Source organism: Bombus impatiens, unplaced genomic scaffold, assembly GCF_000188095.3.
Source record: "Bombus impatiens unplaced genomic scaffold, BIMP_2.2 scf_0396, whole genome shotgun sequence".
Lineage (NCBI taxonomy): Eukaryota > Metazoa > Arthropoda > Insecta > Hymenoptera > Apidae > Bombus > Bombus impatiens.
The window spans coordinates 489,452-513,550 of NT_176815.1; the positions used below are offsets into that span (position 1 = coordinate 489,452).

At 31.0% G+C, this 24,099-nt stretch overlaps 1 protein-coding gene across 2 annotated transcripts; it reads left to right on the forward strand.

Annotated features, from left to right (window-relative positions):
• The first annotated feature begins 3,304 nt into the window (after positions 1-3,304).
• LOC100742869 lies at positions 3,305-24,050 on the forward strand. Of its 2 annotated transcripts, none has more exons than XM_033321171.1 (3): positions 3,305-6,377; positions 6,527-6,927; positions 23,957-24,050. In XM_033321171.1, the coding sequence occupies exons 1-2, from the start codon at positions 5,746-5,748 to the stop codon at positions 6,918-6,920; spliced, it is 1,026 nt and encodes a 341-aa protein (XP_033177062.1). In that variant the 5' UTR covers positions 3,305-5,745; the 3' UTR covers positions 6,921-6,927; positions 23,957-24,050. The 2 variants fall into 2 exon arrangements, with proteins under 2 accessions (XP_033177062.1, XP_003490169.1); XM_003490121.4 differs by lacking the exon at positions 23,957-24,050 and adding an exon at positions 17,747-20,507 and having other exon boundaries at positions 3,309-6,377.
• The last annotated feature ends 49 nt before the right edge of the window (positions 24,051-24,099 follow it).

Sequence of the window (24,099 nt, forward strand, 5' to 3'; positions counted from 1 at the left end):
GTGTTCTAGAAATATCCTGTATTGTGTATTATAATTTAAAAGACTCAGTTTCGCATAGGAATAATTATTTCAATTTCATCTATGGGACAAAGGATCTATTTTCAAATACACGAGCTGAATACACATAAATTCTAATGCTTAACCCAGTCGCAAATTATTATTATAATCAGAGATCCGTAAGGGATTGCACGTCGTCCGTATGTTTCACACTATAAATTGAACCGTGCCCCCCATTATACGGGGTTGGCCTGCGTTCTCAGGCCTAGGTATACAGAATATAAACTGGATCTAGGCCAAATCCCTCTGGACCTTTCGTTCCTGCGATACAATCACGAACCCATGGATGAATTGTGAGAAAATTTATTTGGAGTTTCGTTTTTTGTTCATATTACAATTTACGAGCAGGAAATGCCGTTACACTGTACTCTTGTGTAAGAGTCACTTGTGTATAATTGTTTTAATCGTTATGGTGACAGAAATTTATTATTTAACATTTATTTATTATTAATTATTTAATTTGCCTTCTAATTTATCTTCCGTGTGCTTCAACTCAAAATTTTATTAGTGAAATTTAAAACCCAATTTTTATGGTACAAATTATGGTATAATTATGGTACAATTATGGCATATGCTATGGTTATCGTTTTATTTGAACAATATTGACATTATTCTTGAATAATGTTTAAATATTAATACAGTGTTATGTAAATAATCTTGACGACATTAAACTAACAAATAATTTAAAGTGCTTTTGTATATAATTGAATATTATTATCTATTGCATTCACTATTTTACTTGTGCACACTATTTATTTTAAATTTGAAATTTATTAATTACTTAGAGATTTTTTAGATTACATTTAAAAAACTTTAACATTATTGAAATACAACATGGGATTACGATATTAATAAGCGAGTATACTATAAAGAATTATAAAATGTGAATTATAAAAACATATAATATACACATAACATACATGTATAATATTATATGTATGTTATTACATATAATAATACCATAAAATTATATAGTATAAAACTATAAACTAAGATATAACTTCTACACATATACATGTTTCTTATATACACAAAATAAATACATACGCGTAATTTAGTAGCTTTAAATATATCATACGTATGTACTTTATTAAATTCATTTCTTTACTATAACAATATAGGTTATCATTTATCGTTTGTTTAGTTATTACTATGTGTTATGTTAAATTAAAATCAAGATATCACGGAAAATTAGAACTTCCTCGAATATGGTCAAACTTTTAAACATCGTAATGGAAATTCTATTTTAAGCTTGGAACATTACCGGCCTTCGCGAGTGCACCGCCCCGAAACACGAAACTTCCGTGGCAAACCGAATGTCGTTCTTCCTGTTTTGCACCGTGCAACACTTAGCACAGGAAAATGAATTAATTCATTCAGTGGACCTTTAATTACGAAGCTTTAACAATCTGACATAAGATCGTTTGAAATATATCTAAACTCGTTTCAGTGGAAATAAAAGAATTTAATCTGTAAGCGAAGCTACAAAGATATCTTTCGGTTCGTTTTGATTGTGAAACTATCGACCATCTGCAGATGCACTGAAAAATTGTTTTCATTTCGTTATATACAACCGACGTTGATACACAAAGGGATGGAGGAAATCGGATCAGCGAAATAATCCTTTCTCTCGTCTGAAATCTTTTTGAGGACGGAAACTTGATATGTAAACTCGACTAAGTGTAGTCAGCTTCACTACTCGGAAATATAGATCACAAAATCTGCTTCCATAGCTTAAATATATTTTCGGAAGATTTACATAATCCACGATTAACAGAAAAACCAGATTACGTCAAAGCATATTTTTCAATGTGATCAGCCCAAGTGTGTAATTTTATAGATAATGATTTTTGCAAGATAAATCAGTAAATATTAGTAAGACTGCAGTTGCATCGTCTTATAATAATAAATACTATAAAGGAATTTGAAGGTGTTATTTTATACACGGTGATATTACATAGTGTGGAAATAAGGTACTAATACATGCGTATATGCACATTTGAAATGAAATAATACTAATAGGAATACATCTATGTGCATCTAATTAAACAAGCTTTCCACGTAATTGTTAGCATTATCTGTCGTGAAGACTGTTTTAAAGTAAGTACATATATAAAACGTAAGGTCAGCTCTATCTTTAAGGACGTAACTTAAATATTCATTTGTGACTAAATCTAGATATCTACTTGCTTAAAACCAACAACTGAGGAATAATATAGTTTTAATGTTAGCATCCGAATGAAGCATACTTAAAAATGAAGTTAGAATAAATAAGAATATCCCAGGCAAAGTATTTTTTTAATAGACTACTAAATAGACTACTAAAAAAAAACCACGCATGTATACAAACACAATATAAGTAATGGTTTTTATTTTTGCTTCGTAACTGATCCTATTGAAATACATTTAATTGTATGAAGTTATTGCATCATTTCATTCTTTTTCTAAAGCTAAAGTGGTTGAAAATCCTAAAAAGCGGCAATATTCTATGTTATTATTCAAAGAACATTTGATATCGTGTAAATATAGTCCAGTTTTGAATGAAGATTTCTTTTACACCAAGATTAACGTTTCCATTGTTAATCATAACATACTTTCGATATGTCTATAATTTAATGTTATCCAAAGCATAATATTCATTTAAAAGGCTCTACGAGTTCAAGACATACAATTATTTTAATGTATTTACTGTTTTATTATAGAAAATAAATTAATGGTATAATATTTTTACTGTAATCATATCTGTAACAATTTCGTTTAAATAAATTATATCATACAATAATGTCATCGAGTTAATAATATGTACATATTACCGTTAACATTGGGAAAACTCATTTACTCAAAATTCTCACGAACGACTATATAGATGGTATTAAATTCGCTATACTGATTCGTCGAACCACCCTCGCAAATTTCCGGAACATTTCTTTTACAGTAGGTGCCCTCGGATTCACTTTCGCGTAGCTCTCGAAATAACAGGGTCCATAGTAGCTGTAGTCAAGGATCAACGGACATGAATGTATGGCTCGCGCGCTTTCGTTCTCATTGCTCGCCAATAGATTCCTCGAGCGCGACGCCCGTTTACGCACAGTCTCATAGACACAGACCAATACGTGCATAAAGTACGCAACTGGCACACGCGCTCCCCCCGGCATATGGCGCGCACGGTCCCCCTTTTCAGTTCCGGGGGAGAAGAAACGAGGGGGCTGCGGCGCGTGCTCAAAATCCCCACTACCTCTTCCTCTTTGCACAACACGCGTTTCCCTCGCGTGCTTCTTGCTCGCTCTTTCGCCTTCTTTCTGTCCCTCGTAAACCCTAATTCCCCTCGCCCCCTGCACAGCGTCTCCCCAGAAACCAGCCCTCGGTCTCACTCTATGGTGCAGCAAAATGCTGAAACCTAACCCATCTATCGGATGTCCGCGTTCATTCTCAACGCAGACGCCATGCGGTGCGTAGCACGGAGGTCTGATCAGAAACGAGAACTGCCATTCGCCGGGAAGAGCTCTGTGAAAAAGTGACCGCTGACGAATGCCGAGAAATCATCGGCCACAGTGTCAACGAAATCTTGATAACCCGAAGGAATTTCGGACTGAGCTCTCGCGTGACTGTTTCTTTCGATCGGTTCGATGGGATCGAATGGTTCATGATGGGCTCATCGCGAGTGAGTTCGAACGTGAGATCGTGTTGGTAGAAATTCGCCATTCAGTGTGAGTTCAATATTTTTACAAGTTGAAGGTTGAATCGATTGACGAATTTTGTAAGTGTGAAGAAAACGGGAACGTTTGTAAAATCCTGTCGTAATTGTCGTTCGAGATTGTTAAGTTGGTTTCTTTGATTAGACCGGCATTGGCTACGGCGCGTGCTTACAAAACCCCCCACCACCTGGTCCCTTTGCTACCCCTTTTTCTCCCATGCGCGCTACCGTACATAAGTACGTCCGTGTCATTCCGTGGCGTAGTAAAATATTAGACGGGATCTAACCTCTTGTCGAAGAGGTTTCCACGCTCATTTTGTAGTTAAACGCTATGCAGTCCGCGACGCGGTTTTGTTTAAAACGATGCTACTCTGATCGGTAGCGAACGCTCGGTGACAGTTTTATCGCCTGAATGGAGTTATATTTGTGTAACGTATGTGAATTTCGACCACTTTCAAGGAAGCAGAATTGCGACTGTAACGTTCGTCTTGAAAACCGTAATCGACCAAAAGAATTGTTAATGTTGAAATTACGCCAAAGAAGAAAATTTGTATGGTGCTCGAAAAGTATTAACGACCTATATCAAAATATTGATCTCAGGATTCTTGACCATTTGAATTACTTAATGGATTTGTGCCTTAAATTTTTAGTAGCAAGTGACCTTAGTCCTACAGATAGAGGAACGAAAATTGGTTACAAGTGCCTTAATAGCCGAAATAGATAAATCGATTCGTAATAAGTGTTGAAACACGAACAATGGTTATTTGTACCGTTATAAATCATTAAGATCGTTTCAATGCTCTATTTGAAGTTATTAAAGTGCTTTCCTTTTAAATAAGAGCATTTAACTGGTGCTATACAATTCCTTCAGTCATATTGTGATAATACAATTCAAAGATCTCGATTCTAATTGAGACGTCACGCGACGTTTGAATGATATTCTACAATTTCAAAAGTTACTGTTTCGTAGCAAGAGATACGCGAATGAAGAGTTGAACGTTGACAATTGTTTTTGATATTATTAATGTTTTTAAAATGTAACGAATTCAGATTCCGAAGAATAATTTCCGAGGAGTCGACGACCGTCGTGGAGAAGAATAGACGGTGACCTCATGCTTTACTTAAGCCGTTGTGACCGACAACGAGACAATTGGATCTTGGTTCGGGTCATCAGCTTCATCATTTGGTAGAAAAAAGGCCTATCGAAAACTTTGGCAAAATCGCTCGTTTAGCAGAGATCGTAACAATAACAGCGTTTTATTAAATATCTGTTTATGCTTACCAATTTTTCAACAAGAAAGTATACGCTCTCGTACCTGTTATGTTATAAGAATCATAAATAATTTCAATCATTTTTTTGTATAAAAAGGATATATAATCTGTCGTTACTCATTGATACATAAAACGAAAGAAATGTCTTAGAAATAAATGGTACTGTTATTCTTGTAAAATAAAAAGTGCAAATTAGAAACTCTTAAAACAAAACCGAATGATACATAGGAGTATACCTTTATGCTGGAGTGATATTTTTTAGTATTAAAGAAGATATAATTCTAAAAAGAATCATTGTCAGGCAACTCAAGATTTTAGTCGTTAAAAGATATTCTGATCCAAATTTAAGTATCAAATCGAATAGTCGTCTAACCGTCTGTATCGATAAACATCTTTGTCTTCGAAGGGAGAGCGTGGTTTATTTATAAGTCTATCAATTAGACTCGTCCTCGAAAGGCATTAGAGTCGATAAGTTACTCGTTCTCTTCGCTATTCTCACAATATAAGCTCGTTCTGCAATCGCCACGATTCGAGCTTGTTATTTTTAAGAAAGAGCACTTTGTATAAAAATTACATTGAACGATTTTGCGTTCATGCACTTGAAAAAGACTGATGATAACAGACTTTACCAACGATCGTTTCGACCACGTTGTAACGTTGTATGTATTCGCCCAGTGAATGAAACTTTTTGGCTTGGCTATTAAAGCAGAAAGGTGATCAAAATGACGACTATGGGAGTTACTGTATTTTGTAATAGGGTACAAATAAATGGAAATGATCAAGAGCAACTAATGTTGCTAAGAACGTTGCAAGATAACGAAAGCAACATAATCGGCAATCAAACTCATCTGATAGTCCCCAAAAATAATAATAATACTAATGCAACCGCTTCTGCAACCGTGTTGCCGCCCTACGATCCCTCTAGATTGAAGAAACACGGAAAAAACGGACAGCCGCCGCCTGTTGCGGTTGCAAGAAGAAATGCACGCGAGAGGAATCGGGTTAAACAGGTGAACAATGGATTCGCAACTTTGAGACAACACATTCCGAGTCACATCGCTGCAGGTTATGGCGATAGAGGCAAGAAATTGTCGAAAGTAGAAACCCTGCGAATGGCCGTGGAGTACATTAGGGGACTTCAAAGGTTGCTCGCCGAAGCTGATGGGGTTGAATACGATTCGAATGTTGGTGCTACGCAGTGTATGCCTTCGCCCACCAGCAGCGTTGTTTCATCGAGTCACAACGGTTCTGGGGAGAGACTCGTCTTGGAAGACGATGTCCTTGCTGCCGAAGACGATGATGGCGAACAGCTAGATGAAGACGAAGAAATTGGAAAACAGAAAACTACATCCAAGTAATTCTTTTGTTTTATATTTTATATTCTTATGTTGATCAATATAGCAATTTATTTAAAATGGTTCAACTTAAAATTTAAAGTAAAAGTAAAGTATTTCCAGTAAAACGGATTGAAGTAATAACAATGTTTATATTAATGATTTTCAGATTGTCACCAAATCGAACTGCAGTTACATCGCCCCGTGATTACTACTCATCTTCGATAGGGGATGAAGAGAATCTCGAACCAAGGACTCTATCAAACACGCAGAATTTTTCCCGACTCTCGCCTAATTCGGTAGCATCTCCACCTTCGGAATATTATGGACAAAATGAAGAGAACCTCGAGCCTCAAATTCTATCGCCGTATAGTGGCGCCGGGGATAGCGAAGAGGGTGCAGCCACCGTTTATGCGGCAAGTCCGGAAACCTTTTCTGGAGCCCTGTATTATAAACAGGAGATCACCGAATCCGGTGAATTCATGGACGTCGTAAGCTGGTGGGAACAAGAGCAGGGTAGGCTAGTACATCAGCAACATAATCAACGCCTCACACACGTGTAGTAGGAAGGTTCGTACTTTACGTTTTTTTTATAAAATCTTTCCCATTTGCTTTACCTCCCATTTCTAATAGAGAGTTTATGAATTTCATAACTGATTATAATTATTAGATTGCGGATACTTATGTAAATTCGTATTTTTATGGACGTAATTGAAGAAATGGAATCTCAACAGAGATTTATTTTACTTCGTAAATATTATAAATACTATATTTTGTATATATTTATATATTTATATATTTTTTCAGTTTTGCAAATTGTTCTACCTTTCAATTTCCCATACATAAAAATCCGTAGTCTACTGATTACACGATTACGTATTTACTAAAGTAAAGAAATCCAAAATACATATTTTGCATTCCTTATTTGCAATGTGGAATGATTACAAATTATCGATCTTTAAATGTATATAATTATATGTTCAACAGAATATATGTACTAATAAGTGTTTGATACCTATACTATTTTAAACAAAAGATATACAAAACAAACAAACATAAACCAAGATTTAATTTTATATAAATCATTTATAAATAAAATCATATTTGGTTAAAAGAGTTACAATTATACATAACGAGGCACGACAAAATTATATTTGAAACATGTTTCTTCTTGAATCTTATGTCAAAAATTATTCAGGAGTTTAATAGACATCTTATTAGGATATAAATAATTACATCCTTGAATATCTATATTGAGCTATAACATATGTTAAAAATATCATTTCATCGTGAGAAGTATTGATGAATAACGCGCGTGAAATAAAGCTGCATCATTATCAAAATTCAGAAAAGTTACACGTGCGTTATGGTCGTGCATCAACGAACCGGATGAGCGACAATAGAGAGCCGCGTAATATTGTTTTACGTTCGTAAAACTCGCATGGTTCGAGTAGAAGAGTGCTCATTGAAGTACTTTAAGTGGCTTGAACCGACAGGGCTGTTGATCGGCGCCGCGCACGTGACAATTACTCCGAGGAAGCGTCGCCAAGTGGAAACTCGTGTACGGCGTTTCCTTTCGAACACGTGCTCGAGCGTCGACGCTCCCAAAAATAAACTTTACACGTTATAACCACTTTGCGAAGTATGTGACGACGTGACATTCGAGTATACCCTATATGCACTCCAATTTCGAAACAATAAAAAAGGAATGTTGAGTAAAAATTTATTTGCAAACGACGATATGATATTCTGTTTTAAAGTTTATTATATTTATATAGTGGGCTCTTTAAATGGCTTATATTGAACGTAATCATGCATATTGTGGAAAAATGGAAAATAGTAGATACAGAATCAGGATAACTATTGATTTGAATCAAAGTCTCATAGCTTGGATTAAGATTAGATAAAACTACATAATTATTTCCTTCAGAAAAAAGTAGAAAAAGAACATACATTTAAATGAATTGATATTTTATGAAATGTTGATACATTGAGCATTCTTATATGCTTTAGTTGGTGTATAATGTTCTACTATACACGATTAATGTTCTACTATATTATATTAATGTTCTATTAAATTATACATATCAATGTTGTATTAAATTATACATATATAATTTTGCATTATACACATATAATTATACATATTAATGTTCTACTAAATTATACATATATAATTTTTCTTCTTGAAATTATGATTTCCTTTGAAACAGCACTTGCAAAAAATTAGTATTTAAAGAGTGATAGATTTTTAATATATATATATTACAATACATACACGTTACATAAAATATTAGATTATAACACTCCAAAAATTACTTTCTTCAGTTGAAGTAAATACAAAATAATCTGAATAAACATCACAAGCTAATTTTTCAGACACCACTGCATGGAACCAATTTATTTCGTTTGAATTATATTTCCAAGGGAATTTTTAAATTTATTTTAAACGGAAAGCAATTAATTTCTCTTTTTTAATATTATTATAGAATCAGATAACATTTAGATGAAGCTTGTTCTTTTATTCTGTGTAGTTCAATAGTTGTGACGGAAACTAAAGTACTTTTGAAAAATTTAAAAAAAATTTTTAAAGAAATTTTTATTCTATATTTTCGACTTCGTTTTTCGCGTAGAATCACTCCCTTTCCACTTGTACCACCAGTTACCAACCACCCTGTATATTTAGGTTATTGCTAGAACAAGATAAATCAAGAAATTCTTTTGTGTTTACATTATTCTATTTTTCTTCGTATTTATCAACAATTTGACCTGTTTGCTTATAATGTAACGTATCGCATATCTTTAAGAACTTATTAAGTTATTTAATTATTATTAATTTATTATTAATCGATGAATGTATTTGCTTTCGATAATAACGGCGTTAAATTTTAATGCATTGTGTCTCTTCTCTAAAACTACCAGAAAAAACATGTTCCTATTATTAGTATTCTATTATTAATAATTGGTAAAGAAAATATTTTTTCTACAGCACAAAGTAATTTAATCTTAAAAGGATTAAAACATGCCAAAGTTTTCCTACTCTTTAGTGTACAATATTTTGTAATTTTTTGTTCATAATTGTTACACACCTTCCACTTTTCTCATATTTTTGCCACGTTAACACATATTTTATTTTTTGTTCTTTCCTGTTTTTAGGAGAACGGTAGAAAATTGCATGCTTTAATGATTTTAGTTGGTTCAACAAAGTGAAGTAAATAACATTCATTTGTATTCTATTTCGTTTCTTCGTTTCGTTCATTTCATAAATGCACAGTACTACATAGTAACTTATATCTCGTGATAAGATTACGCTAAAGTGTACTTACGCCAATACCATGAAGGCAGCTCTTTTGCTGTATAGACGTATCAGGTATACGAACAAACGCGCGTCAAGGAAATTTCAAGTTCATATCAGCTTATTCTACTAGTCTTCTCGTACGTTTCGAAACCCTGCTGCCACTGTGGCATGTAACATCAAAAGTGCGCTCCCATAAACGGAAGTAGTTTACCATTTTACCATATGTTAGCTATCCTCCTCGAAAATATCTCTCGACCAGACCTTTCTCAATCTTCGTGGTTTCCAATTGCTCGACATTGATCCTTCTCTTCGTGTCGCTCACGCATATGCTCGCCTCCCTAAGTTAAATCGTATTTTATGTTTTTAGGTTGTTTCAAAGATATAAAACTTTTGTCGTGTAATGAATTTGTTAATAGAATTTTACAGTTAATGTATACGTGCATTACATAAGCAAATATTTAACTAAGAAAAGTATTATTTTTTATCAGGTGTTGCTAATTTCTGTAGGTATTGATTAGTTGTATTAAATAAGTTGTTCTTTGTCACACTCTATAACACAATTTGTTACGGAATTACATTTAATGTTATTACTGTAGAATATCCCGTACAATAATTCCGATTTTTCAGATAATTACTAATGATTAACATTAGTTTTAATTTCAAATATGCAAAGATTGATTACAAAATTTAAGTTACATGAATTATTTATCTTTCCTTAGTAATTAGATGAATGATTATCGATTTTATGTGTTAATAAATGACATTTAAATAAGATAATTATTATTAGCTAAGATAAGATATTAAAACGTTGACTGTTTTATTAAAATGTGTTACTTAATATAACGTAAAATCCTAGAACAAACAATAGAAATATTTTTGTATAAACAGATGTTTCCAGGCAATCTAACTTTCTAACACGAAAATTAAATTTTATAATATTAATTTTATAATATTATAGGATAAAAATTAAAAAGGAATTGATGCAGTTATATAACATATTAAAAAGGGGGTTAATTATCATGGAAATAAATTAAAAACATTTTTCAATTTTTTCGCATCTCGGTATTAATGAAATAAACGTCGACGGAGATGCAATGCAGAAATCGAGTTATAGAGAAAAGAAATCAGCTTACTGTGCAGTCGAGTTATAAATAGAAATCATGATTTCCTTAAAAACATTCGTAACCCACGTGCCATATACTAAGTCTGATATAATGTTTGATACATGTGCACATATCGGTACTCAAGGCGGCCATAAGGCGACAGAAGCTCTTCGTATTTTTAACATATGGGTGGCAAGAGGACAGTCGTTAAGTAAGGAATACGGGAGATAATTTGGAAACTAAAATTCGAGTTTAAAAACCGGAACAAGTATTTATTTGTTTCTTCGATTCCTTTTTTTGGATAAAAATACCATATTTCTAAATTTGTTTTTTAAATTTTGCACAATTAATATGTATAAAATAATTTTAATTGAAATAATCTTAAAATATTATAATAATTTTATTAATCGACTGGTGGAAAATTATATAATAATTATGATATAAGTAAATTTTTTTATTTCAACTCTTAAGTTTCATAGACAACTATGTTAGTTTCTATATATTATTATAGTTGTTTTTTACTTTCTCTCGATAGGAATATGCTTCAGTACCTTCGAAAAATATATAAGGCTTTTTATACCTAAAATATAATTTTATTACAAAATAGTATTAGAAACTGATATGATTCTTAGTTCACCAATCGTAAATGGAATATTTAAACATAAGATTTGTAGTGTAGATGGGATTTTATACAATAATATAAATATTGTAGATGTTAAATGTATTGTAACTATTGTAGGTATTCTTGAGGGTGCAAAACAAACAAATATTTTTCTTATAATTAACAATTTCTCAAAACAAGTAACAAAACAAGTAAAACAGTAACAGTAACAGAAATATACACACACGTATGTACACATATGTATCTGCATTTACTTGCAGTTATCTGTATATAATTATTGCACATATAAGGATTGTTCTAATAATTAAAATTTGTAGTTGAATAGTAGAAATATACTAACCTTTTAAAACAAAATTTAATATGTGTCTATGTTAGCAGTTAACAAGTATGAATAACGTTGTAAGATATTTATAAAAAAATATAACATTCATGTTTTATAATGTCATTATTACTTATAAGATTGATCTGTTATTTTTGACTTACTTAAAAAGTGCCTATTTGAAACTGCTCAGATCATATCTAAATACATTTTTTTGAAGATTATTTTTCTTAATAACGTAAAATGATGGAATCTATTTTGGAAATGTAAATGAAGAAATCTTTCATATAATATACTAATTTCAAAACGTATCATATATTTACTGATACAGAAGAACAACTAAAAGGTTTCCCTTAATCCTTTGTATTGTGACATTATTATCTACTATGAGAAAATACATTAAATGTTTATAAATATGAATTCTCTTATACTTAGCTTAAACACTGGAACCCTCAAGTTTCAGTGCCATATGGGTAATAGCACTGCGATTAAGAAGCTTTAGCGAAACGACTACCATATGTCAAGTAATATATTTGTGCATATCCGCCTTCTTTCCAACTTCTCATTTTGAGATTGCCAGTATTGAATCAACCTCTAAAACGTATCATTATTGAAAGAACATATCGATTCTGTAAGAATTGTAACCTTGCTACGTGCAAGGTACAATGTCGAAATTTTTTGATAATTATTAGCGACTTTAGCGAAATGACCGATATTAACTTTCACGTTATACGCAATTTAATTTCCACTCGTCCTACTGGCCAAAACTTTTTTCACAAGGTTCACCTTTAAAAGAAATCATTAACGTGTTTGCGTTCTTACGGTCCTTATAAAGTCTCTTTTTCGTTCCTTACGTCGTTCAATTACCTTGGCCTTAAAACGAATTCCCCGCGTCAATCATACAAATTAAAATGATCCGCTTCTGGCAATAAGCAGTCCACCAGTTTCGATTTTTCTTTTTTCTTTCCGGTTTTTACGATACTCGACGCGGAGGCCTGGTTCACGAGAAATTTCTGAATACCGGAGGCGTAGTTCTCGATGAAAGTAGCAATAAAATGTGTATCCTAGGGAGTAAGAAGTTCCACGCGAGAGTCGGGCCGAACGAGTGGACAACCAAGCAAGTAATTCTCGACAATTATAAAGTGAGGTCATCTACGAAATTTACGAGATGCGTCGCCGCGGCAAATTAATTTAATAAATTCCTTCCTTGGCTCCCGGTCACGTTGATATCGTCCCGTTGCGCGCGAGCCCATCGGCCTTCTTTCGGCTTCTCCATCTTACTCTGCTCCGCACTACTCTCTTTTGACCTCTCCTTTCTTCTCTTTTATTCTTTTCTTTTGTTTTGTTTCGTTCTCCTCTGTCTGCACTGTTGTGCTCGTAACGAGCACGCCGAAACTTTAACCTTGCTATAATCGCGACTATTTTTCTCCGGCGACCGTACGAAAAGCCGGAAGCTGTTCGATGAAATTTCTTCTTTAACTAATGATTATGCATCCTCATACGCCGACCGAAATTTCTTATGGCGGGTAAAGATACGCCGACATCGGTAGCGTTTTAATCCCGCTGTTAATCGAGAGAATTTTTCTTCGGGGCGCGTGACATACAACGTGCGATTACGTTTAGTCGTAAGTGATAGGTACAAATGTTATTCTTGCGAACGTAAAGGATGTTATTGCTGGAGAGTGTAGTGGAATAGCGACAGTCTGTTAATCTTTGTCCATCGTGATCACAAGAAAAATATGTTCGATTAAATTTCACGATTGGACAATAATCAAGCTAATTTATATTTCGGAGTTTCATGTTGCTGAATACATTGTCGTTGTAAAAATATATTAATTTATATTTATAATTGGGAGAATATATGACTTATGTGCAGAATTAATATATTTACGTAATAGGATATTTTAAAAAATAAATAGTTAGGAAGAATTACCTATAAGATATTAATTATAGAAGAAGTTACAGGAAGGGCAAGCAGATGATTTCTTTGAATTATTTAGTATTTGCTGAAGCCAACTTAATAGTATACGTATCCAGTATTTCCATTTAAAAAACAAACGTAGTAAGACGTGCAACTGCGTCATAAAATAAAATGGTAGTAACATTTATGTAAGCCTGCTGTTGTTCTTCTCCTTCGACTTGGTGCGCCAAGAACAAAAGAATTTAAAGGTTTGCCATGCTGGTAACCCGCATGTTGCCTATCTTATCAATAAACATTACCAGCATGACAATGTGACGGCGTCCGTATCGGAGACGGTTTGCAGCCGATTATGCTGTTTAGAAATTAAACCTTTTCCGCGAACGAGATCCGTGTTTTTAAAAATTGGAATTGTTTTATTTATCTTTTAGAAACATTTTAATATATGTGTCTAGTATTACACATATATACCATTAATTACAAGTCACATTGGAACATCAAAATAATTTTTATTTCTGATTTTTGCGGCTGTGATATTTTCACATATAATAAAACACTAATATTACTAATTTATCATGTACATTATATATTTATAGTGTATCAAAACAATGAAAAAATAATTTTCAAAATTATTTTTTATTTTGTTACCGAATGTCCGCAACAGACATACATTATATATAATTAATTCCCAGATTAATTATTGTAACTAGACTGTTTCCTTATTATTGTGAAAATATTAATTACGTACCTTATTCACTGTGTACTTTAATTATCTACAGAAGTTTAGAGTAAGTTAAATATAAAAAAAGACAATAGAGTTACAATTAAAACATACATTTGGGATATAGAGATATATAATAAGATAATAGAATAAAAGATAGATTATTTTTCGCCTTATTATATCTATTTTTTACACATTAAATGATTTTTATTTAGAATTAGTAATACGAATATTCGAAGTTTAAAAGTTTAAACAGATCATATTGTCTACTTAGTACATACATACACTTATCTGCATACTAACTGTATATTAAGAAATATATTATTAAAATTATGTATTTAAGAACTAGAGAGAACTTAAACAAATATAGAATAAATTAATGCGATTATTGTTATCTGAATAGTTGCAGTAGGAAAATAAGTATTACTCTAACAAAGAAGATATATTATTTATTATACTATATTGAATTCCATAATACTGTTAAATTCCTGATTATGAATATGCCAATAAATTTGGATAAATTTGATACGAAAAAATTAAGTCAGTAAAATAGGTAATTTGATAATACAATTGATATAAATCTGATAATACAAATAATAATACGATAATACGATGATATAAATTTGATAATACAAATAATAATAGTACATGAAATTTATGCATCGAGTGTTAAAAAATTACTTATCATGGCTTTGACAGGTGATTCTACACCTTCGGATCGGCACGGTGAAGATTTATTTAAAAAAGTATCCGCAAAATTAACTCCGATATTGGATTTTAAAATTAAATTATTTTTCATTACATTCTGTGGAATTTGTTATCAGATATAAAAGTCGCAAAGGGACCGTGGGTCCCTCAACTCAATCGTTCTCTTGGAAAGAAAGTGTTAAATTTTCATTAACTGTATATACTAGCTAAACCTAATTTTCTTTATAACATATTTGTTTAAAAATAATATATTTGCCTTGCAGTCAGATGTAGGGTAAGCCTCATCTATTGTCGCACGTGGATACTCGGATACATTATTCGATATTCCATGTTTTCCTTTTTGTCCTGTCGTATCTGTGTAATGTTCATGTCTACGTGGCAACTTCTACATGGTCACTACTGTCGTTTAAGCAACGTCGGACACGCATTTTCATATTCCGCCTAAGTCTCCCCAAGGTATTATGTGAAATGATTTTACATGATGGAAGGTATATTTAATCTGATGTTCAAATTGTTCAACGGATGTAATCCATCCAACCGAACTGAAATCCATTGAATGGTCCAATCGTTGAAAATCACAACGATCTGAAATTTTTCCTGAACCGCAGCGGTCTTCCATTGTTGTTTGCCGATTGTCGATATATTTCACGTACCAAAGAATAAGTGCTACTAGCTTCATCAATAGCACGCTATGTAAATTCTACCTGACTGCGAGATTTAACGTATTATAACCAAACTCAGTTCTATGTGTTCTACGTCCCTTGTGACATGACTTACACGATGTAATAAAAAAATTTGAAATTTAAGATCAAGATCAATTTCGCCGTTGTTTCTTTAGCTCTCTACTACGCCTACGTTTTCCACTAATGCGATAAAATATGATGTGCGATAAAATGAAAATGTTCCAGACGCTTTTCGGTTAAAGAACCACTTTCTGTGGTTCTTTAACATTTCAGAGTGTTCCTCTTAAAAGCAATTTCAAGTCGCGCCCTGCTACTGATAAGCAAATGTCCTTGCAGTGTCTTTCTCGTTTTTTTTTTTTTTTTTTGGTTTTATCTGGAAGTGATACTCTTCAAGGATCGCAACTTTATATATAATTAACATTTATTTGTTAGTGGTAATATAGCATGTGACATTTTCCAGTAGAAGTGCTATTGATGCTTTTATTCTAACTTCACTGCATTTATGCCATTTACATGAATAATATAGCGATATGTTCCCTAAATATTCTTTTTTACTATGAGTTTCCGTGAAATGTAGCACATTAGGAAATTATTAATACTCATAAAACTATTATAAAAATAATATTTTTTTGAACATATAAAATTTATAGTATCAGGTGATTAGTTGAAATCAATAATGTTATTCCTGTAAATAAATTGTTTAACCATAATAGTCGAAATTGTCATAAGATAAAGAGTACTATAATACATATTATATAGTCTTAGATTATTTACGGAGAGACTGTACATCTTGTCTAATATTGCATAGTTTTTGTAAAAGATCATATAGAATGATTTATTAAATAAAAAACATATTGTATTCTCTAAGAAGCACTTTCATTAGTTAATCATGTTTTAATTAGTATTTGGCCATTTTTATGGAGATTCAAGTAAATTATAAATGATTATGAATGAAGTTAGCGAAACAATTGCTAATTGGTACTATGTAAATATTGATTTGTAAAATTAACTTAATTCTGTCCATGAATCATACAATACAAATTTTGGTGAGGAAAAGTATATGTTCCTGTTGTCATCAAGTGATGGGTACTTCCGTGAATTCTCTCCCAAATGCGTATACTTTTCCCACGATCTCTGGAGTTGCAACAGGGTGTCTCTAAGATTCGTCTGTTCGTTTCCGTACTTAATTCTCGTTGATCCAGGTAAATAAGGATCTTCACGATCGAGCTGAAAGAAATACAATGGCCAGGTGGGATAGTATCCCGAGGTTATATAGGAGTCTTCTTCCTCTTCCCGTAGAAACTTTTAAACCATTTGGGGAAAATATAAAAACTGATTTCTGAAATAAATCACTCAGGAAGAATTTGAGGGGTTCCGTTAAAATAACGGTTTCTCATGAGAAAAAATTATCTTAATAATATGGCTATAGCTAATCATTGTCGTATTGTTTTTTTCCATGTCCACGATGGCACATAATAAGTAATTATGTAGTTCATGGTAAATGATAATGAAGGGAAACGTTTCCATGTAGACCTGTATACCGGAAGGAAATTAAATTACAAGTCAAATATATATCATATTAAAAATCACATTGATTTCATGACTATAACATAGTAAGTAGCATAATAAAATATTGTAAATAATAGAGTTTCAATCTAATTTAATTATTTGTTTTTTAGAAAATATCATTTCCTATCCCTTCTATGCTATGTTAAACATTAAAAAGTATCAATAGTTCCTTGTTATACTGGAATAAAATGATTATACATCTCTTAAATTATTTTATGTATAATATATTTTCTACTGCTATAAATAAATACTTCTTCCTTAATTCTTAATCCTTTTGTAATATTTTCCAGTATATAATTTATTTTAATTCAATTTAACATTATGAAAAGTACTTAATTAAAGTAATTGATCTTGTTGGATTTGAAGCTGATAAAAATTTGCTACATTCCATTATTGCTGTTCCATCATAATTCGTATTAGTAATTTTTTTATTTCTTGTATGTTACAGGTCTCATAGAAAGTCTTAGACACACAACTCGTTTGAGTGATCTCACGAAGAGTTGCTTCGGAACCAAATTCCAATCGATTTTAACGTGGCAGTAAGAATAACGACAAAACCTGTACTTACCGCACAAAGTACTTCCACAAAGACACCACTGCCTATGATGTCTTTCCGCCTCGGTTTTATCTTTTTTATTTGATAACACATATAGAATATGCGTGATCCAATTCGATAGCAAAACGTTTCTCGCTCGAGTGCCTTAATACAACTATTTCAACTATAAGCAAAGTGATTTCTGCATTAATTAGAGTAATTCCTTAAAATCGTAATATGTGTGTTTGAATTACGAGGAAAGATTGACAAATTTATTAAATTTTTATAAATTCAAGTATAAGTAAATAAGTTTTTTAACGACCATAGTGAATATTTAAATTCTTTAAAAAATTCAGTATATCTAAGTACATACCTAAATACTGTGCAGAGGTAAGAAATTGACTAGCAAAAGAAATTTTTGTTATTACCATATTTCTAAACTGCGGATGTTTATGCAAATTTGGAATTCTTCTTCATTTTTTTGGTATTTTGCATTCGTAGATTCCTCGTAAATACATAATCATCACGATTCTACATACTTCAAATCAAATAATGTATGACATCGCGTGACGAAGAGGACAAGTAGGACTTTTTGAGATCGAATAAGATACAAACTTCAGAGTATTCTGTGGATCCAAAGTAATTACCGTTAATACAAGGTAAAGAACAAATCAACAAGATGGAACGTAATTATTCCTATCTATCTCTGTGCTGTTGAAAATAAAATAATGAGATTTTCGAATGTACTTTATTTTGCTTGTGTGCCATTTCACTAACTATCTTCTCACTTCTGCATAGTACTTGCATTTATACATTTTGTTGTCTTTCAACGTGATTCAGATATAAAAATACAGCTGATGAAAATTTATATCTTATTTATAAAACAACTGTACGTATATTACATTTCAAATTTTTAAAATATTGCATAAGTACACGTTCTATGGTTTACATAAGACATAATAGTTATATACATATGATATTTTAACGAATTTTTAATTATGCTTTTCTCGTCACTCCATACCAATAAATATACGATACCATTTAAGATCTCGCAAGCAAAAAATTTAAGTATTTGTAAACCATAAGCAAGAAATAACAAAGAAATTTCTGTTTTTTCTTTCTTTTTTTGCCATTTAATAAGATTTTAAGATATCTACGAACAAGAAATTTTGTAGATATCGTGAAATATAAATGGTAATGAATTAGTTTTAACACATACTGTTGTTCATGTTATTTATACAGGCTAATTGTGAAATCGTGGTACAATGGAAATGAAGATGACTTCTCACGCAAAACGGTGTCATAAATATAAATTAAAATTTTTTCATATAAAGTTTCATTTTCGAGAAAATCAAATTTGAATTTCGTTAAATACGGTTCCACTTTACTGCTAGATGCAATCTGCTTCCTTTACTCAATCGGACTAGTCGTCACCAATCATGTTTGCGCTAACAAACAATATCAGACATTCAAAAATTAATAAACAGCAATATCTTTTTTACTTCATTTACATTTTCCATCCTGATAGTCAATTTTGGCTATAAATAAAAATCCTCGTTGTTCATTATTCTCTACGGTCCTATTAACTTCTGATTGATTCGATATTATTCTGTAAACGGAATATAGTGATAACAAGCAAAATTGAGCGAACGAAACAAGATGGAGCAGGTGTAGGTACTTGGCGAACGTTTGAATTGGGAAAATGAAAAATATGAAATTTTATTTTACTTTCAAGTTAATTCTGCGTGAGAAACCAACTTCCGGTTATGATTATACTACGATTTTACGAACATTCTGTATATGCGAAACATATTCTTGTTAAATAAACATATTTTTAGAGAAATACTGAAACTTCAACAACAGGATATTATAGTAAATTAGAAATATGATTTACAAACGAGAGGCGGTACTCTTATTACTCATAAAATAAAAATTCTTATTAAAGTTGATTTATTACTACCAAACTTTGACGCAATGTTAGGCAAAGCAATAAATTTTCTGAAAAGGTGATGTAGTTTCACGTCCAGGATGTTATGTTTGACCTCGTACTAGTATTATGCGAATTATCATTAGATTAAAGACAATATAAGAATGAAAAGCGGTACAGTAAAATCGAAGAATGTGTATATACGGAAGTGCCTTAAATGAAATTGAGGGGAATTGTATTTTTTCTACTTTAACTTTTTAACGAGTATTTAAGAAACGTTTTAATATTTATATTTATAACGTTGTCCACTCATTAGGAATTAATTATAATACATAAGGCAATACGCTTCGAAAAAGGAAAAAAAAAGTAATTTCGCGTGCCAAAAATGGAAAATGTTACTCCCACGATATTATTTAATTACTATTAAGTCTTGGTCAGTATCTGTTATGTTAAGAAAAAGGAAAATTTAAACGAATTATTATACAAATTATACTGGTTCTTGATCGTTCGGTATTAGGAGTACATAATATTAATCAATTAAATCAAAATTGCATATCTTTATAAAACCTGACTGCGAGTTTACGATCGGATCCATTGTAATTAGTTTATTCTTATACAAGAATGTTACGTGAGTTACAAAATCATTGGAATAATTACAGTAAAAGTCTTGAATATATGAAAAATTAATCTGAAATTTTTATAGTTACATATATTCAGATAATAAAGATTATATTTAAATAAAATTTGGAAATATCTATTATATAAATATAAATATAAATATAAATATACAATGTTTATGTAACATTTACCATAGAAATTTATTCAATTGATAAATTGTTAATATATTAATTATTATTAATTGAAATTTCGTTGATATAAAATTCACATTTGATACCAAATATATTACTTTTTCATGATTATCGTAGCTAGATACATAAAATCATATATCAAAGCTCATGAGAGTACTTTTCTAGGTACTTTTCGTACAAAAAATTTTGAAATTTCATCAAAATTTTACTATTATAATCACGGTAGTCGTATTTTATTAGAGTGCTAACTAAATTTCAAAAAGTACGTAATATATTCATAAAAGAATTCTATAATAGGTGTTCAAATATTTCCGTGAGCTGCTGTAAAGCAGTAAAAGATTTACCAATGAAATTTTAGGATCCTACCAGACCCATTAACATATTTTATTACAGGACAATGAGATAATTCAATCTTTTATTAAAGGCTAGAACCGTATTATATTCGAACATATATTCGAATGTCTTTGTAATTCACTGTGTATCATAAACTTTTTTTTTGTATACTATATGTATGTATTTCATTGGCACATTTTTCACTATGATGAAAAATATCGATTTGTTGTAAATTCTGCATTAGCCTAAAGTACTTGTTTATTTCTATTAATTTAATTAAATGCGAACTTAAGTTACTAACGATGTAGCAATTTCTCCTAACTTAATTATAAAACGCACAGTACGTACGTCCAATTATATAGAAGGGAGGAAGTTTGCACAGAAGTCTTAAATTATTTTGCGTTCGTACGATACGATAAAAAAATCTTTGTAAATACAAGTGCCTTAAATATAACTACAGTGGTAGGAATTTTACTGGTAAGCTGTCTTCGATATGACGAAAAGCTGGGATTTTCGGTTGAGTTAGTTCCACGCATAAATTCATATAAAAATGTAAAGATATTATAATAGAATAATTCTTATACAATAAGATGTGACAATACAAAAAGATTTTTGCTCTCAATTCCAGTCAACGACTGTCCTGCGTGTAATTTTTTCTTATTATTATGAGCGAAATATTCTGTACTGAGTGGCGTATTTTCATTTTATTGCGTGTATTAGAAAAATTATAATGTAAAGTGTATGTATCCTTCTGATGTTGGACCTGTAGGACAGTGGAGAAAGGAAAGAATTTTTAAAACAGAAAAATTCCATATTTTCCACACAATATATACTGAAACTTGCACTTTTTCTATTTTACTACCACTGTCACTCAGTCCGATCTATTGTAAATATTCCCAGAACACATTTGATCACATTCACGATCTTGGGTGATTGATCATCTGACCATACATGTTTCTTTCGTAGTCTAATTTCAAGTAATCGGTATCTTCCTCGCATTTTTATCGTTCGAAACTCAGCTACTCGCTATAAACATTTATATTAAATTCCCAGTCCTGTACCGTAAGGATTTTTTAATTTGTATCTCCTGTAACAGTTTTTATGAAATATTTAAAATACATTTTATTATTTATACAATTCGATTGTTATTTATTTATTATACCTTCATAAGTGATCGTGGAAGACTCGTTAAAGTGCGTACGATTATAATAATATTGTTTGTTTAATTAATCTTCAACGTAATGAAGGAATTTATTTACACTCTCTTTCCTTAGAATTTATAAATCAGATTTTATAGTAAATAGAATCTTGTACATTTTATTATTAAACAATAATTTCCAATCTTATTATTACCTGTTAGGCAGATAAGAACTATAATTCTAAAATTTTGAGAATAATTACCGATATTGATTGGTGTTTAATATCTATACATGTGGATATATGTGTAAGCATCATAAATATTTTCAATTCTCTCTATTCTTAATCCATTCACATATCATATAGTATAGAAACACTTTGTTATTTCTCTTTTTTAATTTATTTCATTTTTCATTCGCGTTACAATGGAAATTCAAGTACAAAATTCTGCAAATATCATTTTCAAGATTATAAGATGATAATTTCTAGAAGATACACTAACCAAATAGTACTTTTATTCACGACATTTGTAAAGTATCGTTTTTTCATAAGAAAACTAACTAAAATAACCAAACATTAACCGGAACATTTTATAACACATACATATGTATGTATACCGCAAAAGAGGAAAAGAAATTATTTTTCATTCGAAATGGTATACATATATGATAGAAACATGGCGTCTGGTATTCATTATTGTTTCAATATGTTTACATTCAAACTGAAATTCAAATACAGTATTTGCCGATCATGTCCGCGTTGAATAATAAATATTGTTTACCTGCAATTAAAATAAATGACTCACGTTTATATATTTATACATATACATAAAATTTTATTTTTATTTACATTACTAACATTTTCCTTTAAATGATTTCTTTATGTCTTTCGTATCTTTTATTTATTATATTTTTTAAATATAGATTTTAGTAAAAATATAATTTGTGTAACTTTCCTAAAAGTATCGGTTATGATATCGAATATTAATCGAAAGGGGTTTAGATATAATGACAGAATAAGATTAAAAATGTTTGAATTTCATGTTACTATAAACATATCTCTAATCATCAAATATTTTTAATTTCCGTATGTATATATAGAAGTATTTAATGATATTCTGTATTTAATAATAATAATTTTACAAATTTACATAAATGTATAATAATAAAAAAATGCGATTATTTTCCATAGATACATACATATGCATAGTCGACTATTATGACGCAATAAAATTAATTTTTACAAATGAATACACATGTAATAAAAAAATTACCATCCGCTGATAATTAATCTTATGAGATTGTTTACATGTTTCAAAAGTTCTTTATTTTATTTAATTTTCATACATACTATTAACAAGCTTTTTTGATACATAATTTAAATCCGTAATAATCCGTGATAATCGATTATATCATTGGTATGTCATTATTCCATATATTCTAACTCCATTGGTGTGTTATTGTTACAATTCAACCAAAGTATCTAAATATTTGTAAACAATACTATTTAATTAATCTAACAAATATCGTATGACTAGATTATACGAGTATGAATACAATACAATAATTCTATAATTTTTATTTCTAATCGGTATCGTTTATTTGCAACCCACATCGTATTTATTTTTATTTTGAAAAAATAATTTCAAAGAATGTATTGTGCATTTGATGGGTTACAAACGTATTTTCATCGAGGCGTGTCAGTCGCCTGTTTGTGAACAATTCGGTTGGTCAGGAAGTAGCGCCGGTAGTAGTAATAAAGGGTGGTTGATTTGGCGTCCATCGATAATTTTGTAATTTCGTGAAATTGGTCCCGCTTAACCGAACTCGACGAGGGAAAGTTCCTTTTTCTCGCCCCCCTATTTCGTACCTTTTCTATCTATACAACCCTCCTCGTTGTTTTTTTATTATCTTACAGGGTCGATTTCCGGACACGTACCATGTAGGGGGTGATCGGCAAATTGCTACGTCATTTCCGGAAGTACTTGTTTCCACATCAACGATCTAGCGGTTATTGTTATAATCGTCTTTTCATCTTAAGGTACGTGTATACGTGTATGT